Raw genomic sequence first — 18,842 nt, forward strand, 5'->3', positions numbered from 1 at the left:
TACTTTGGTCCTCAAATTATTTTGAGTTACTGAAATACCCTTATATTTTTCCAAATTACCCAAAGCCCCTATTTTCCTTGGCAAATTTTAGCCCCTAACCTAACGTGATTACAAATTAGTCTCTTATTTCACTTATTGATTAGTCTTTGCCATGAATTCAGGTTTTTACGTAGACGGTGAAAAAACAGAACAACTAGATGACTATAAATAATATGAGAAGCACAAGAGAAGAAGGAATAAGAAATCAAGAAAGCGCCTTAATTAAAAAGAATCCTTGCCTTGTGATACCTTGTTTTTTAATGGAAGAGAAGTCTAAAGGGGACTTCGAATGTCTCTTTCGGTGTGTTGTTTATATTTGTTTTTGAACTTCCAATAAACTCCTCAAATGGGCTAGGGCTTTGTATGTTTGTTGTTTGAAAGTATGTGACGGGCCTCTATCAACTCTATCGTGCCTAGAAAATCATCCCTAACATTTGGGAACAAAAGTTCTAAGTGTACACATGTAAACCTTAGATATTTCACTAGGACTAGTTGATCTTTGTACATTCTATGTAAGAAAAGCCCAAGATTTGGGCCCAAATACGAAAAAAAACCCACTCGGGAATAATAATGTAAAAAAAACCCAATTTTTAAACTGTTGGCAACACTTTTGAAACTATTACAACACTTTTGAAACTGTGACAACGTATATAATTATGTGTGAACAAAAACAAATTTGTTCATACATTTACAAAATTGTTGAGAGAAAATACAAAATTGTTGAGAGCAAATGGTGTTTTGTTCAAAAATTTTCATAAATGTTTTGTAATTTCAAAATTTGGGTTTTTTTTGCATTATTATTCCGGGTTGGGCTTCATTTGCTATTTTGACCCGAATTTTGGGCCTTATAATTTTCCTCTCTACTTATAAGGCCCAAAATTCGGGTCAAAATATCATATGAAGCCCAACCCGGAATAATAATGCAAAAAAAACCCAAAATTTAAAATTACAAAACATTCATTAAAATTTCTGAACAAAACAAAGATTGCTTTCAACAATTTTGTATTTGCTCTCAACAATTTTATAAATGTGGGAACAAATTTGTTTTTGTTCACACATAATTATATATGTTGTCACAGTTTCAAAAGTGTTGTAACAGTTTCAAAAGTATTGCCAACAGTTTAAAAATTGGGTTTTTTTTACATTATTATTCCCAAGTGGGTTTTTTTCGTATTTGGGCCCAAATCTTGGGCTTTTCTTACATAGTTCCGAAGTTATGGAGATTCATGAGTATTCACCCCGAGTCCCTGACCAACCCCTAGAAAAAGAACCATAAAGACATGAAGTACTTCTGTTCTGCCTATCACCTATGCTTTTATAAGCACCTTTGGTGGAGCTTCCGAGAGTGTGTTTTTACGTCGTTCCTAATGAGGGATACATATGATGTAAATTGACCTAGACCAATGTCCGGAAACTATTGATAATCAAATTCTTTTAGTTCCGCTGATGGGCCTTTCACGATAGATTGTCGACCGTCACAGACTGTCTTTTAGATTGGGATAAGCCACTAAAAACTAAAAAGAAGGATGTCCATACATATACATTATTCATTTTTTTAATTTATTCAAATGTCGACCTACAATCTTAGATCAATATATAGCAAAGACGACAATGACATACTGGAACCGAATATCAATTATATTATATGACTACGGATGAGAGTGACAATCCTCAGGAACCCATGAAAGTCTTTGTCGGCTTAAATCATACTGGAACCGAATATCGACCTGCTGAAGTTCTCCTATAACGGTTAATTTATTCTTCTTCGTGTTAGGAAGAATAATAAGACAGTAATAACCATATTGATCAGTAGTACCCAGGGGCCTAAACAACCTAAACACAGAATTTGGTTTCATAACTAGGTTAGCTCCTTCTGCGAAATGAAATGTAACTTCTGGCAATTCCGTTAATCGAGGTATCTTAAAACATAGATCTAAATAATCAGGCGCCCCCTCGCCAGGCTTGATCGGTTCGAATTTACTGCCAAAATATTTTATAATAGCACGCTTGAAAGTTTCATAAGGTCCCTTAGCAATGTTTGTAAAACTAGATCCAGAATCTATGAAGCACCCTCCGGTTCTATGTAATTCATCGAAAGTCCCTGGACCGAAATTTAACCTTTTATTAGCTACACTGATATCTAATAATTTTAGTCCATACCAATTTGGTTGTTGAAGCAAGCTTACAAATGGAGTGGATTGAACATTGCCTTGTAACCTAATATCACTGCCAAAACTTAAGTAACTATGAGCATTAGGATATTTTGTCATTTCAATTAAGCAATATGAGAATTGTTTATGGGTACTTTCTACTCCCATTTGTGATATCAAAGAGAATCCTCCTTTACTCATACCCAGAACACCATCTATATCTCCTACAAACTTTAGATCATGACTAGCATTATTATTACAACCGAAGATTATATTAGTTAAGAAGGACTCAACTTTATCTTTGGAATCAAATGTGAGTTTTTCGGTACCGAGGTAACCTTTAGAGTAACCTTCCGTATACTGAATGTCGTATACGCATTTTCCGTTAGTGCATTTGTAGTCTGGTGGTGTACAAAGACGGTGTGGACACGGAAGATGTTCGAAAGTTTTTGATTGAGTTGGATCAAAGGTTGGTGTACCATGTTGAGGAAAACATGGCTCACAAGGTTTACATTGGGTCCAAATTAGGTCACTGCCTGTATCAAGTGCTAAGTAGTAAGGCTTTGAAGGACCAATACCTAACTGGACTAAATGAAGCAAATTATTCACACTTGGAGTAACTTTAGGTTGAATGAGACTAGGATGAACAATGGGTGTTTGGTTTTTGGTTGAGGATGAATAGTTTGCAACTATAGAATTCAAATATAGAGCCCGGGATTCGGAGAACAAAACAAGTCGCTTCAACTTTTCGAGGTTTGTGAGATTACCAGGGTAGAGAGGAGATTCTATGGAGTCTCTGTGAATGAGTTTTAAGCTAAAACCTTTTGAGGGGATTGAAGCATTGATGGTTATGAGATGAAATTGATGAGAGATAAAGCATAGGATGAGAAGAAAATAACCTAAAGATGAGTTTGCTAATGGTGCCATGACTAATGGTGATGAGGGATATGAAGTATGAAGAGATTGTGATTATTTATAGTCTAAATGTGTAGTAAACATGAAGTTAATAATAGAATAAGGGAAATGAAAAATGAATACAACTTTGACTATAAATACCAAATGGAATAAGGGAAATGCTTCAATTCTTATTGAAAATGATCGAAAACAACTTCGACAACACAAAAAATGATAATTCATCTCGTAGGGAATAATGACGGTTAATTTGTTCACTTATTTGTCATCCATTATGTAATGACTGTCACTTCCATACTAATATGGTGGTACAAGAAGATGAAAATTCAAACATATCTAAATCAAGAAAGGAAATTAGTATGAAAATTTGTCAAAATCATGTGACTTATGTCTATATATATTTTAAGGAGATTCCTGTCGAAATGTAAATGGTTCATCTTGAGGATGGCTTCGATTTTCCAAGTTATATGACTTCAAATGCGGTAGGAACGTGTGATTTCACCAAATAATATTGCAACTAGTATACTAGTGACCTTAATGATATATGGTTAACAATTACCTTAAGTAGTGTTAAAATTGCCTTGGTTTATTAAGCCATGATGTAAAAAATATGACATGGTAAAGGAAAAAAAAAAGATTGGTGTCAAATATTTATTTTCGGGCGTTCCAAGATCAAGTTTACACAATCTAAAAGGGTGACAACTTTACCTGCTACTCAAGAGAGCAGAATCTTCAGAAGTTATTGACTTAAACGCATCAATATCAACATCTAATAGATCACGTGAGCTTAACGAAAATTTGAGAAAACTCGACCATTATAAAGTAAGGTCATCCAAACACGTTCTATCACTTATCGATGTGGGAATAAACCACTTATTTCTCTTTATTCTTGAATGGCCGGACATCAATCAGTAGATGATGTCAGACAAATACTATAGGGTCGGGCTTGTGCCGGATGTGGGGTATCACCTCAAACCCCGAGCGCAACTTTCTTCTTTCATCCAATCAGTCAGTTTAGACCCACTTCCGAATTTCGGGTGTCCATGGGCTCTACGGACTTTCAGGTGGTCCACTCATGTGTCTATGACAGTTTTAAGTTCGCGGACTTTTTTCCAGCAACAAGGCTACACAACCCGCCTCTAGGGACTCCCACTTGAACCGCATGTGAGAGAAACAGGAATTTCTCTCTCATCTCACATGTTTAGTCACGTGGAGAGAGAAACAAGAGTTTCTATCACATGCGGTTCAAGTGGGAGAGTGAATGCCAAATTTTAATAAGTAGTTTGAGTTCCATTCAACAAAAAAAAAAGAAGTTTGAGTTATATGTCAAATAAACTCTTCCAAAAAGGGGTAATCTTCAATCAATTAGCATTCATCTTGAGGGGTAAAGTAAGAAAACCCTAAAACCTAGCGTCTTCTTCATCAAAAGAATAAAAATCCCTCAATTACATTTATGCCCTTGTCATGATCCTGCGACAGTGTCTTCTCTGATTCTGGTGAGGAGTTGGATAATAATGGCGGAAGAGGAGAAGGAAGAAATACTCCTAGAAGGAAATCATTTTTGCCTAAACCAATAAATTTAGTCACTTGTTGATTAGTCTTTGCCATAAATTCGGGTTACTACAAAGTTGATGATGACAAACAGAAAACCCAGATGATTGGAATGAGTATGAGAAGCACAAGAGAAGAAGAAAGAAATCAAAATGCACCTTAAAACAATCCTTGCCTTGTGATACTTTGAAGGAAAGATAAGGCTAAAGGGGAGTTTGAAATATCTCTTTAATTAGTGCAATGTTTATCTTTGTACATGTTCTTGCATGTTCTTGTTTTTTGAAACTCTTTGGATTTTGATTGGAATAAGAGACTAAACAAAGATGTTCAAAAGTACCAATATGTTGTTTCACTTTTTCATTTATTCAAATGTCGATTTAGATCGATATATAGCAAATACGAAAATGACAGATATAACCAATTATATGTATCACTATGGATGAGAGTGACAATCCTCAGGAACCCACGAAAGTCTTTGACGGCTTAAATCATACTGGAACCGTGTATCAACCTGCTGAAGTTCTCCTATGATGGTGAATTTATTCTTCTTGTTAGGAAGAATAATAAGACAGTAATGACCATATTCATGATCACTACCCAAGGGCGTAAACACATTATTTGGTTCCACAACTAGTTTAGCTCCTTCCGCGAAATGAAACGTAACGTTTGGCAATTTCGTAGCTCGAGGTATCTTAAAACATAGATCAGGCGCCCCCTTGCCGGGGTTGATCGGTTCGAATTTACTGCCAAAATAATTTATTATAGCACGCTTGAATATTTCATAAGGTTCCTCAGCAATGTTTGTCAAACTAACTCCAGAATCTATGATACACCCTCCGGTTCCATGTAATTCATCGAAAGTCCCCGGACCGAAATTCAACCTTTTATTAGCTATGCTGATATCTAATAATTTTAGCCCATAAAGATCTGGTTCTTCAAGCAAGCTTACAAATGGAGTGGATTGAACATTGCCTTGTAACCTAATATCACTGCCAAAACTTAAGTAACTATGAGCATTAGGATATTTTGTATCATCAATTAAGCAATATGAGAATTGCCTGTGGGTACTTTCTTCTCCCATTTGTGATATCAAAGAGACTACACCTTTATTCATACCCAGAACACCATCTATATCTCCTTCAAACTTTAGATCATGACTCGCGTTATTATTACAACCGATGATTATATTAGTTAAGAAGGACTCAACTTTATCTTTGGAATCAAATGTGAGTTTTTCGGTACCGAGGTAACCTTTAGAGTAACCTGTCATATACTGAATGTCGTATACGCATTTTCCGTTAGTGCATTTGTAGTCTGGCGGTGTACAAAGACGGTGTGAACACGGAAGAGGTTCGAAAGTTTTTGATTGAGTTGGATCAAAGGTTGGTGTACCATGTTGAGGAAAACATGGCTCACAAGGTTTACATTGGGTCCAAATTAGGTCACTGCCTGTATCAAGTGCTAAGTAGTAAGGCTTAGAAGGACCAATACCTAACTGGACTAAATGAATCAAATTATTCATACTTGGAGTAACTTTAGGTTGAATGAGATTAGGATGAACAATGGGTGTTTGGTTTTTGGTTGAGGATGAATAGTTTGCAACTATAGAATTCAAATATAGAGCCCGGGATTCGGAGAACAAAACAAGTCGCTTCAACTTTTCGAGGTTTGTGAGATTACCAGGGTAGAGAGGAGATTCTATGGAGTCTCTGTGAATGAGTTTTAAGCTAAAACCTTTTGAGGGGATTGAAGCATTGATGGTTATGGGATGAAATTGATGAGAGATAAAGCATAGGATGAGAAGAAAATAACCTAAAGATGAGTTTGCTAATGGTGCCATGACTAATGGTGATGAGGGATATGAAGTATGAAGAGATTGTGTTTATTTATTGTCTAAATGTGTAGTAAACATGAAGTTAATAATAGAATAAGGGAAATGAAAAATGAATACAACTTTGACTATAAATACCAAATGGAATAAGGGAAATGCTTCAATTGTTATTGAAAATGATCGAAAACAACTTTGACAACACAAAAAATGAAAATTCATCTCGTAGGGAATAATGACGGTTAATTTGTTCACTTATTTGTCATCCATTGTGTAATGACTGTCACTTCCATACTAATATGGTGGTACAAGAAGATGCAAATTCAAACATATCTAAATCAAGAAAGGAAATCAGTATGAAAATTTGTCAAAATCATGTGATTGATGTCTATATATATATTTTAAGGATATTCATGTCGAAATGTAAATGGTTCATCTTGAGGATGCCTTCGATTTTCCAAGTTATTATATGACTTGAAATGCGGTAGGAACGTGTGGTTTCACCAAATAATATTGCAACTAATTAGGTAAACTTATGTACATATATATTATGAAGATTTTGAAATGGCAAGAGGAAATTCATCTAATGACTAATATGAATGAACTTTAATTTTAATGATCGGAACACTAATTAAGCTAGAGTACTTACATCACAAAAAATGACTATGAACCAAAATAATGCAAAAGGAAACCCTAATTAAAGCTTTTATAAACAAATGATCGTCATCTCATCAACAAGCTCTGAAAAAAAAATTATGCAAAGAGTATAAATGATAAAATTTATGGATATCATAAAAATAAGGAAGATTAGGTTAATAGAAGAGAACTGTTATAACTAAAAGTCGCGAAAGCTATCGAACCTATCCTAGAAATTGATCCGATTATGAAAATTATCGAAAAGTTAAGCCAAAATCTAATATGCAAACAGAAATTAACGAGGTTCGGCTTTAAAGCCTACGTCCTCGGGCGAACAAGAAATCTTTATTGAAGGATAGATGAAGACGACTCACACAACCCGCAAGTTCGTCCCAAGATGGTACCGTATAGAAATTAACCTTCTATACTAAATCTTCGACGACCGAGAAATTTAACACCGCTCAAAAACTATGAAAAATTTCTCTCACTCTTGCTCTCTCTCTAGCTCTCTAAAGAAGAGTTGTTGTTGCTTGTGTTGATGTGTTTTGATGTAGGCTCTCAATACCCCTATTTATATAATAATATAAGCCGACTCAATTAGGCAATTGGTTCCACCGACTAGTAGGATTTAGGAAATTAGAAACCATCTAAACCGCCTAATGCCCATCTAAACCGCCTATAATGGAAACCAAAAAACCGCCTATACCAACCGCCTCTCCTATTTGAAACTGCCTCTCACAATTCTCCACCTCGTACACAATTTGATATACTTTAAATTTTGGACGAACACCGGGATACTCCTTGTAAGATGTATCTGCTTCTTGTAGCTTCATCCGACTGCACCATATGACCATGGCTGCCTACGTACCCTTTTACAGGATCAAGCCTACCGTAGTTCTACCAACCCTTCACATAAAGATTATCTTGTCATCATTACGCCCTTTCGGGCAACTTAACACGAGCCGATTTGCAGCAATTCCAGACAATGCTGAAACTTGCTACACGTCACCACTTTAGTCAACATGTCCGCGGGATTCTCATCTGTGTGTATCTTCATGAGAGAAACATCACCTTCCTCTATGACATCTCGTACAAAGTGATACCTGACATCGATATGCTTAGTACGAGCATGATGAACCTGATTCTTCGCCAAGTGAATCGCACTTTGACTATCACACCATACCTCTACGCACTCCTGCTTAATCCCTAGATCATCCAGAAGACCCCACAACCACAATGCTTCCTTCACACCCTCGGCCATAGCCATATACTCGGCCTCCGTAGTAGATAACGCAACTGTAGATTGTAACATCGATCGCCAACTAACTGGAGCACCATGTACCCTAAATACATAACCAGTAGTAGATCGTCTTCTATCTAGATCGCCAGCATAATCTGAGTCAACATAACCGCTTACCTGACATGTGTCTCCACCAAAGCACAAACCCGTATCAACAGTACCCTTCAAGTACCTCAAGACCCACTTCACAGCTTCCCAATGTGTCTTCCCCGGGTTTGCCATAAACCTGCTAACCACACTGACTGCCTGTGAAATATCCGGACGAGTACACACCATAGCGTACATCAAACTACCAACTGCACTAGCATACGGTACACGATCCATATGATCCTTCTCCACCGTAGTAGTGGGAGATTGTTTTCCCGAGAGCCTGAAATGTGGTGCCAAAGGTGTTGACACCGCCTTCGCGTTCTGCATCCCGAATCGAGAAACTACTCGTTCGATGTAACCTTTCTGATTCAAGTACAGTTTCTTACTTGACCGCTCTCTCTTAATCTCCATTCCCAGTATCTTCTTTGCAGCGCCCATGTTTTTCATCTCAAACTCTTGACTGAGTTGAGATTTCAACTTATCTATCTCCACCATGCTTCGAGAAGCAATAAGCATGTCATCCACATACAAAAGGAGATAAATAAAGTCACCTTCGCGAAGCTTCTTGATGTATACACAACAATCATAGTCACTTCTGCGAAAACCATGCTTTAGCATGAAAAAATCAAATCGTTTGTACCATTGGCGAGGGGATTGTTTCAATCCATAAAGAGACTTCCTCAAACGACATACTTGATTTTCTTTACCCTCAACCTTGTATCCCTCAGGTTGAGCCATATAAATTTCTTCTTCCAAATCTCCGTGCAAGAAGGCGGTTTTAACATCGAGTTGTTCCAGCTCAAGATCACTGTGAGCAACAATACTCAATAGCACCCGAATAGAAGTATGTTTCACGACCGGTGAGAAAATCTCATTGTAGTCGACCCCTTCTTTCTGTGCATAACCCTTGGCCACTAGTCTTGCCTTATACCTTGTACCCTTGATTTTGGAAGAATCCTCTTTCTTCTTGTACACCCATTTACAACCAATAACAGACTTACCTTCGGGCAATGGGACAACCTCCCATGTCTGGTTCTTGTGAAGAGACTCCATCTCTTCTTGCATAGCAACCAACCAACTCTCTCTTTCCTCCGCGGTAATAGCTTGTTTGAAGGTGACCGGCTCGTCGTCTTCCACCGAGAGTGCATATTCAACCACATTTGCCTGCCCGTAATGCCTAAGAGGTTTGTCTGACCCTAACCTCTGTACCGGCTTATATAACCGTTTCGGCCTAGTGTGTACCGAAACATCCTGCTGTTGTTGTTGTAAAACTTGTGTACCTTCCCCTTGAACCTACTCATAATCGGGTTCATCAATTTCCTCATCCTGAGTTTTATCCTGATGCTCCACCTGATCATGATTCCTAGAAACCCGTTGGTCTTCGACTTCTACTTCCACTACTTGAGCTTTAGTAGACCCAACATCACCATAACTAGGCACCGTAGCTTTCGCCATAGCTACAATAGATGACTCATCAAACACCACATCTCTGCTGATTACAAACTTCTTGTCTTCCGTACACCATAACCGATAACCCTTGACTCCTGTAGCATATCCTAAGAAAATTGCCTTCTTTGCTCTATTGTCAAGTTTGTTACCTTTAACATGGTAATAGGCCGTACAACCGAAAACCTTAAGTCTCCCGTAATCTGCATGTTCACCTGACCACACCTCGTAAGGTATGCCGCCATCTAAAGAAAAATGTGGAGACCTGTTCACAATATAACAAGCTGTAGCAACAGATTCTGCCCACCATTCTACGCCTAATCCCGAATTGGAGCGCATACATCTAGCCTTCTCAAGTAGTGTACGGTTCAATCTCTCTGCGACTCCATTCTGCTGAGGTGTGTTTACTACTGTCCAGTGCCTCACAATGCCTTCCTGATTACAAAACTCCTTGAATGCCCCATCCGTGTACTCGGTCCCATTATCCGACCTTAACGTCTTCAGCTTTCGACCAGTTTTGTTCTCAACCATTGCTTTCCACACCAGGAATGTGTTGAATACCTCATTCTTATGCTTCAGAAAATAAAGCCAGACAAATCTCGAATGATCATCAACGAATGTAACAAAATACCTGGAACCACCCTTGGAAGGTAACTTTGCCGGTCCCCAGACATCGGTGTGTACATAGTCTAACACCTCTTTGCTCCTGTGCTTGCTTGTAGAGAACGTCACCCTGTGTGCCTTCCCGAACACACAATGCTCACAAAACTCCATGCAAGGCTTCTTCATGTCCTTCAACAAGCCTTTCCCGCACATCAAAGATAGACCCTTTTCTGACATATGCCCAAGGCGCATATGCCAAAGCCTCGTACTAGCCGTTGGATCCCTTCCACTGATTCCTACTGCTACATCTCCCGTAATTGTTGTCCCCAAAAGTTTGTATAAATTTCCGTAACGAGTACCTCTCATTACCACCAAAGAACCCTTAACAACTTTTATGGAGCCATTCTCTATAATTATCTTACAGCCGTTCCGCTCCAACACACGAAGGGAAATTAGATTTTTCCGCAAATCGGGTATGTGTCTTACGTCCGTCAATGTTCTCACCACTCCATCGTGCATCTTGATCCGTATTGTTCCGAGTCCCACAGTTTTACATATACTATCATCACCCAGTATAACTGTACCACCATCTATACTTCTATAGGTAGTAAACCACTCCCTATTTGGGCACATATGGTGTGACGCCCCTGAATCAAGCATCCACTTATCGAAGATCTTCTCAGACACCTCTGTCACCGAGAAACATTCGTCCGCCTCTTCTGACACATATCCCGCCTCTTGCATCTCTTGTTTCTCCTTGTAGCCTTCGTTCTTTTGCTTCAACTTTCTCTTTGGACAAGCCGCTTTAAAGTGACCAAGCTCACCACAACTAAAGCACGTTTTCTTGAAAGAGCCTCTAGATTTGGATCTAGATTCCCCGCCCTTTCCCTTTCCCCTTTCATTACTCCTCCCCCTCGTTACAAACAACCCTTGTGCTTGTTCTTTGTCTACTCCACCCGACGCCATACTGCTAGTAGCAACCTTACGAAGGTCATCCGCTAATAGCGAATTTCTCGTCTCTTCCATGCTTAGACTATCACCAACAAGCATCAAAGTTTGAACAAGGTTCTCATAGGATTTAGGCAATGAAAGTAACAATATGAGGGCTTGGTCCTCATCCTCAACCTTAACATCGATATCCTTCAAATCTGAGATAATCCTGTCAAACCTATTCACATATGCCTGAATAGAAGAACCCTCTTCCATTCTACATGTGAATAATTTGGATTTTAAGTAGACCCGATTCGTTAAAGTTTTCGTCATGAAACTGCTTTCTAGCTTTAACCACACACCCGCCGCCGTTGTTTCTCCGTCTACTAGGAACGCCACGTCCCTCTCAAGACACAACATAATGGTAGCTCGTGCTTCGAGATCTAACTCCTCCCAATCCTCATCTGACATATCTCCTGGTTTCTTTCCCGTCAACGTCTTATGTAATTTCTGCGAGATTAACAGATTCTTCATCTGCAACCGCCAATAAGAAAAATCGTTTTTCCCATTGAACTTCTCTATCTCATATTTCCCTGATTTGACCGTACCACTTCTCGATCCCATCTTTTCTTCGTTCAATCTCAACAAGGCTCTGATACCAATTGTTATAACTAAAAGTCGCGAAAGCTATCGAACCTATCCTAGAAATTGATCCGATTATGAAAATTATCGAAAAGTTAAGCCAAAATCTAATATGCAAACAGAAATTAACGAGGTTCGGCTTTAAAGCCTACGCCCTCGGGCGAACAAGAAATCTTTATTGAAGGATAGATGAAGACGACTCACACAACCCGCAAGTTCGTCCCAAGATGGTACCATATAGAAATTAACCTTCTATACTAAATCTTCGACGACCGAGAAATTTAACACCGCTCAAAAACTATGAAAAATTTCTCTCACTCTTGCTCTCTCTCTAGCTCTCTAAAGAAGAGTTGTTGTTGCTTGTGTTGATGTGTTTTGATGTAGGCTCTCAATACCCCTATTTATATAATAATATAAGCCGACTCAATTAGGCAATTGGTTCCACCGACTAGTAGGATTTAGGAAATTAGAAACCATCTAAACCGCCTAATGCCCATCTAAACCGCCTATAATGGAAACCAAAAAACCGCCTATACCAACCGCCTCTCCTATTTGAAACTGCCTCTCACAAGAACAAAACAAAATTGGAAGATTTTATTGTTGATCAAATAAATATATAATTTATCTGCAGAGAGATCCAAACCTCAAATTTTGATATAGAACTTACAACGCGATCGACAGACAAAAATTTTGGTAGATGAAACCTTAACCCTGAAAGAGGAGAAAGAAAGATCGATCAAAGAATTGATAATATCCAAAAAAAATGAATAGGGAAAAATGTAAAAGGAGTTGAGACGTGGAGAGAGGAAGATAAACCAAAGAGTGTAAAAGGAATTGAGTAGCGAGATAATGAAGATAGGAGATTATCGAAAAAGTAGTGAGAGAATGTAAAATGAATTGTGTATTGCGAGAATTATGAGTAATTATAAAAGAATTAAGAGAAAATTTGAAAGAAAAAAATCAAAACATGTGAAAATGAGAAATGAATTTTAACCGTCATAATTTTGTAGTTTAAATGACTTTTTTTTTTTGTTAAGAGTTTAAATGACTCATCCTAGATTTAAAAAGAGAAATGTGAACAAAATAATTTTATTAGGGGGAGGTTTGTTATTTTGGTTTGAATTGGAGAATTACTGAAACCCCCACCTTTTCATAATGCAGATTACTGAAACCCTCACCTTTCATTTATAATTACAAAAACCCCCACCTTTTTAAATTTTTCCGTCATATTTAACGGGGTAGGGCCGTTAGTGAGGTGGAATGACCGAAAAGCCCACTTGTTAAACAAGCCCACCCTTTATGAATGCAAAAAACTGGGCGCCTTCGAGAAAACACGTGGGGGCAAATAACATTATCTATCTTCTCCCACCATACCGAGTTGCTCCCTGCCGAAGGTTCTCTCTCTCTATCTTTCTCTTGTAATCCATTGAAGGTTCTCTCTCTCTCCCGGTACCGAGCACCTCCATTACTGGAACCGAAGGTATTCTCTCTTTATCACTCTAGGGTTTTGCATGATTCCAGTAATTTTGAGAAAAACTTACTAGGGTTTTGTTTGATAGAAAACCCTTGTGTTTAAGATTAAGATGTCTTTGGAGGAAACACTTGTGTTTGGATCTAGAGATGGTGGAATTGCTTGGGTGGATATTAGCCTTTGTAGTCTACCATCTTTGTATATTCAAAAATAATCTTGGAATTCATAAGCAACTTCAGTAGAAATTGGATTATCTGAAGACTCCATTAGCATAAAAGAAGTAGAAAGAGAAGACTACCAATGGCTTCTGTTATTCTCTAAGAAGTTTGATAGCATAAACAGTAAAGAAGGGAAGTTAGTGCAATTATGTACTAAATCTCTATGTGTCATAGTTGAGACAGCCATAGTTTGTGGAGCTGTTTAAACGGCATTAAATGATAAAGGGGATCATTGAATGGCTTCTGTTATTCATCTCGTGCCCCTTTTCCTTAACTAACCTAGCTACAATTTCTTGTTATGATAATTGCTTGATCATAAAAGATATAAATCTTATTATGAACTCATCAATCTTATTACATTAACAGATTCATCACAATAGAATCTTCCTTGAGAGGTGTTTGTTAAAATGTTTGAATGAATTCACAATAGAATCTTCCTTGAGAGGTGTTTGTTAAAATGTTTGAATGAATTTTGGTGGTCATAATTATATGTTTGAATGAATTTTCACCAATAAATGCTGATTTTTTCTTTCATATGTTGATTAAATAAAAGGTGGGGGTTTCATTAATGTGCATATTGAAAAGGTGGGGGTTTTAGTAAGAGGCCAAGTCTGTTTAGAAAAGGTAGGGGTTTCAGTAAGTGTATTAGAAAAGGTGGGGGTTTTAGTAAGTTTATTATGAAAAGGTGGGAGTTTTAGTAAGAGGGGTAACAAAGTAATATTTAAAAGTATAAAGTTAAATCTAACAGAATTTTCAAAAAGGTGGGGTTTTTTGTAATTATAAACATCCAAGTTCCCTAATAAAAACTCACAAACATGAACGAAATTGGTTTTAGTTAATCACCCAATTGTAATTCTTTGGTCCACAAATTCTTTTGAATTACTAAAATACTCTTATATTTTTCCAAATTATAGAAAACCCCTATTTACCTTTGCAAATTTAGACCCTAATCTAACCTCATTACAAATTAGTCTCTTATTTCACTTATTGATTAGTCTTTGCCATGAATTCGGTTTATTAAGTAGATGATGACAAAACAGAACACCTAGATGACTACAAATAATATGAGAAGCCACAAGAGAAGAAGGAATAAGAAATCAAGAAGGCACCTTTAATGGGGACTTTGAATGTCTCTTTTGGTGTGTTGTACTGTTGTTCATATTTGTTTTTGAACTTGGAATAAACTCCTTCGATGGGCTAGGGTTTTGTATGTTTGTTGTTTCAAAGTAGTAGCCTCTATCAACTCTGTCATGCCTATAAAATAATGCCTAACATTTGGGAAACAAAAGTTCTAACTGTACACATGTAAACCTTAGATATTTCATTAGGAATAGTTGATTTTTGTACATTTTATAAAGTTATGGAGATTCATGAGTATTCACCCTGACCAACCCCTAGAAAAAGAACCATAAAGACATGAAGTACGTACTTCTGCCTATCACCTATGCTTTTATAAGCACCTTTGGTGGAGCTTTGGAGAGTGTGTTTTTACGTCGTTCCTAATAAGGGATACATATGATGTAAATTGACCTAGACCAATGTCCGGAAACCTATTGATAATCAAATTCTTTTAGTCCCGCTGATGGGTCTTTCACGATAGATTGTCGACGGTCACAGACTGTCTTTTAGATTGGGATAAGCCACTAAAAACTAAAAAGAATGATGTTCGTACACATACGTTATTCATTTTTTTAATTTATTCAAATGTCGACCTACAATCTTAGATCAATATATAGCAAATACGACAATGACATACTGGAACCGAATATCAATTATATTATATGACTACGGATGAGAGTGACAATCATCAGGAACCCATGAAAGTCTTTGTCGGCTTAAATCATACTGGACCCGAATATCGACCTGCTGAAGTTCTCCTATAACGGTTAATTTATTCTTCGTGTTAGGAAGAATAATAAGACAGAAACAACCATATTGATCAGTACTAAGCGACCTCAAGAACCTAAACACAGTATTTGGTTTCATAACTAGGTTAGCTCCTTCTGCGAAATGAAATGTAACTTCTGGAAATTCCGTTAATCGAGGTATCTTAAAACATAGATCTAAATTATCAGGTACCCCCTTGCCGGGTTTGATCCGTTCGAATTTACTGCCCAAATAATTTATTATAGCCTCCTTGAAAACTTCATAAGGTTCCTCAGCAATGCGTGTCGTACTACTTCCAGAATCTATGACACACCCTCCGGTTCTATGTAATTCATCGAAAGTCCCGGCACGGAAATTCAACCTTTTGTTAGCTACACTAATATCTAATAATTTTAGTCCATACAAATTTGGTTGTTGAAGCAAGCTTACAAATGGAGTGGATTGAACATTGCCTTGTAACCTAATATCACTGCCAAAACTTAAGTAACTATGAGCATTAGGATATTTTGTCTTATCAATTAAACAATATGAGAATTGTTTATGGGTACTTTCTTCTCCCAGTTGTGATATCAAAGAGACTCCTCCTTTATTCATACCCAAAATACCATCTATATCTCCTGTAAACTCTAGATCATGACTCGCAACACTACAACCGAAGATTATATTAGTTAAGGACTCATCTTTATCTTTGGAATCAAATGTGAGTGTTTCGGTACCAAGGTAACCTGTAGAGTTCCCTTTCATATACTGGATGTGGTACGTGCATTTTCCGTTAGTGCATTGGTATTTTGGTGGTGTACAAAGAGGGTGTGGACACGAAAGATTGTTGAAAGTTTTTGATCGAGCTGGATCGAAAGTTGGTCTACCAAGTTGAGGAAAACAGTTTGACTGATCACAATGTTTACATTGGGTCCAAATTAGGTCACTACCTGTATCAAGTGCTAAGTAGTAAGGCGGCTTAGAAGCACCAATACCTAACTGGACTAAATGAATTGAACTCTTCATACTTGGAGTAACTATAGGTTGAATGAGATCAGGATGAAAAATGGGTGTTTGGTTTTTGGTTGAGGATGAATAGTTTGCAACTATTGAATTTAAATACAGAGCCCGGGATTCGGAGAACAAAACAAGTCGCTTCATTTTTTCGAGGTCTGTGAGATTACCAGGGTAGAGAGGAGATTCTATGGAGTCTCTGTGAATGAGTTTTAAGCTAAAACCTTTTGAGGGGATTGAAGCATTGATGGTTATGAGATGAAATTGATGAGAGATAAAGCATAGGATGAGAAGAAAATAACCTAAAGATGAGTTTGCTAATGGTGCCATGACTAATGGTGATGAGGGATATGAAGTATGAAGAGATTGTGTTTATTTATAGTCTAAATGTGTAGTAAACATGAAGTTAATAATAGAATAAGGGAAATGAAAAATGAATACAACTTTGACTATAAATACCAAATGGAATAAGGGAAATGCTTCAATTCTTATTGAAAATGATCGAAAACAACTTCGACAACACAAAAAATGATAATTGATCTCGTAGGGAATAATGACGGTTAATTTGTTCACTTATTTGTCATCCATTGTGTAATGACTGTCACTTCCATACTAATATGGTGGTACAAGAAGATGAAAATTCAAACATATCTAAAATCAAGAAAGGAAATTAGTATGAAAATTTGTCAAAATCATGTGACTTATTTCTATATATATTTTAAGGAGATTCGTGTCGAAATGTAAATGGTTCATCTTGAGGATGGCTTCGATTTTCCAAGTTATATGACTTCAAATGCGGTAGGAACGTGTGGTTTTACCAAATAATATTCCAACTAGTAATCTAGTATACTAGTGACCTTAATGATATATAGTTAACAATAACCTATGGTCAGTTTTGCTACCATGCAAAGTGATCTTAACTAAAGTAGTGTTAAAATTGCCTTGGTTTATGAAGCCATAATGTAAAAAAATATGACATGGTAAAGGGAAAATAGATTAAAGATTGGTGTCAAACAGTTATTTTCCGGCGGTCCACGATCAGGTCTACACAATCTAAGAGGGTGACAACTTTACCTGCTACCCAAAAGAGCAAAACCTTCAGATGTTATTAACTTGAACGCATCAAAATCGACATCTAATAGATCATTAATTTGAGCTTAATGAAAATTTGAGAAACTCGACCATTATAAAGTAAGGTCATCCAAACATGTTCTATCACTTTACGACGTGGGAATAAACCACTTATTTCTCTTTATTCTTGAATGGCCGGACATCAATCAGTAGATGATGTCAGACAAATACTATAGGGTCGGGCTTGTGTTGGATTTTGGGTATCACCTTAAACCCAGAGTGCAACCCATTTATTTCTTTAATCAAGCATTCATCTTGAGGGGTAAAGTAAGAAAACCCTAAAACCTAGCGTCTTCTTCCTCAAAAGAATATGAACAATATGAGTCTCTTGTTGGAATATGAACAAAATGTAGGTGTCGAACTTTAAAACACAATAACAACGAAGGAAGTTTAATATAATGCATAATACTTCATAACTCAGTATCAGACACTTCATACTAAATTATACAACTTCATACGTATGAGGCCTTCTCAATTCAGTGTCAAGTTTTGTTACATTGGCAACATTTACATAATTACAGTGGGTAGGAGGGACAAAAGCATAAAACCACACCCACGCGTTTGTGGACCTCCTACTTATTGAACTTTCAGTAAGGCTACATGAACCGTCCAATTAGACCGTCACCAAACCGCCCTCACGTGTGAAGTCACGTGAGGAGGGAGAAACAAAGTTTCTCTCTCAGGCGGTTTAGATGACGGTCTAATTGGACGGGCTGAGTAGAGTTTTCCTTGAATTTTTTCATGGTCTGAACTCTGAAAGCTCATTTTGGGCCCCAAGAGTATCGCCCTTGGATTACTAAAAGCCCCCTATATTTTTCCAAATTACTGGAACCCCCATTAAGATGCATCCTTTGCAAATTTAGTCACTATTTTTACGAAATCTGATCACTAAATAGTCCCATATTCACTTATTGATTAGTCTTTGTCATAAATTCGGGTTATTACAATGTTGATGATGACAAACGGAAAAACGAGATGATTGGAATGAGTACCAAAAGCACAAGAGAAGGAAGAA

General features: G+C 37.3%; 3 protein-coding genes across 3 annotated transcripts; all 3 read right to left on the reverse strand.

Moving 5' to 3' along the window:
• Nucleotides 1-1,688: 1,688 nt before the first annotated feature.
• On the reverse strand, nt 1,689-3,116 carry LOC147560061 (aspartic proteinase CDR1-like). Its single transcript, XM_086659240.1, has one exon. It carries the CDS (start codon nt 3,114-3,116, stop codon nt 1,689-1,691), a length of 1,428 nt encoding a protein of 475 aa, XP_086515366.1.
• Nucleotides 3,117-4,978: 1,862 nt separating this feature from the next.
• On the reverse strand, nt 4,979-6,496 carry LOC147560062 (aspartic proteinase CDR1-like). The gene has a single exon (XM_086657955.1). The coding sequence runs from the start codon at nt 6,490-6,492 to the stop codon at nt 5,086-5,088; it is 1,407 nt and encodes a 468-aa protein (XP_086514081.1). The 5' UTR covers nt 6,493-6,496; the 3' UTR covers nt 4,979-5,085.
• Nucleotides 6,497-15,524: 9,028 nt separating this feature from the next.
• Nucleotides 15,525-17,022, reverse strand: LOC147560063 (protein ASPARTIC PROTEASE IN GUARD CELL 1-like). The gene has a single exon (XM_086657956.1). The coding sequence runs from the start codon at nt 16,841-16,843 to the stop codon at nt 15,602-15,604; it is 1,242 nt and encodes a 413-aa protein (XP_086514082.1). The 5' UTR covers nt 16,844-17,022; the 3' UTR covers nt 15,525-15,601.
• Nucleotides 17,023-18,842: the final 1,820 nt, after the last annotated feature.

The sequence above is a fragment of the Eschscholzia californica genome, unplaced genomic scaffold (genome assembly GCF_041429995.1).
Source record: "Eschscholzia californica isolate CP2 unplaced genomic scaffold, dmEscCali1.0.p SCAF_2, whole genome shotgun sequence".
NCBI classification, from domain to species: domain Eukaryota; kingdom Viridiplantae; phylum Streptophyta; class Magnoliopsida; order Ranunculales; family Papaveraceae; genus Eschscholzia; species Eschscholzia californica.

Bases quoted from the DNA above. Each gene is read 5' to 3' on its own strand.
- LOC147560061 (XM_086659240.1), bottom strand. From the start codon at position 3,116: ATGGCACCATTAGCAAACTCATCTTTAGGTTATTTTCTTCTCATCCTA.
- LOC147560062 (XM_086657955.1), bottom strand. From the start codon at position 6,492: ATGGCACCATTAGCAAACTCATCTTTAGGTTATTTTCTTCTCATCCTA.
- LOC147560063 (XM_086657956.1), bottom strand. From the start codon at position 16,843: ATGAAGCGACTTGTTTTGTTCTCCGAATCCCGGGCTCTGTATTTAAAT.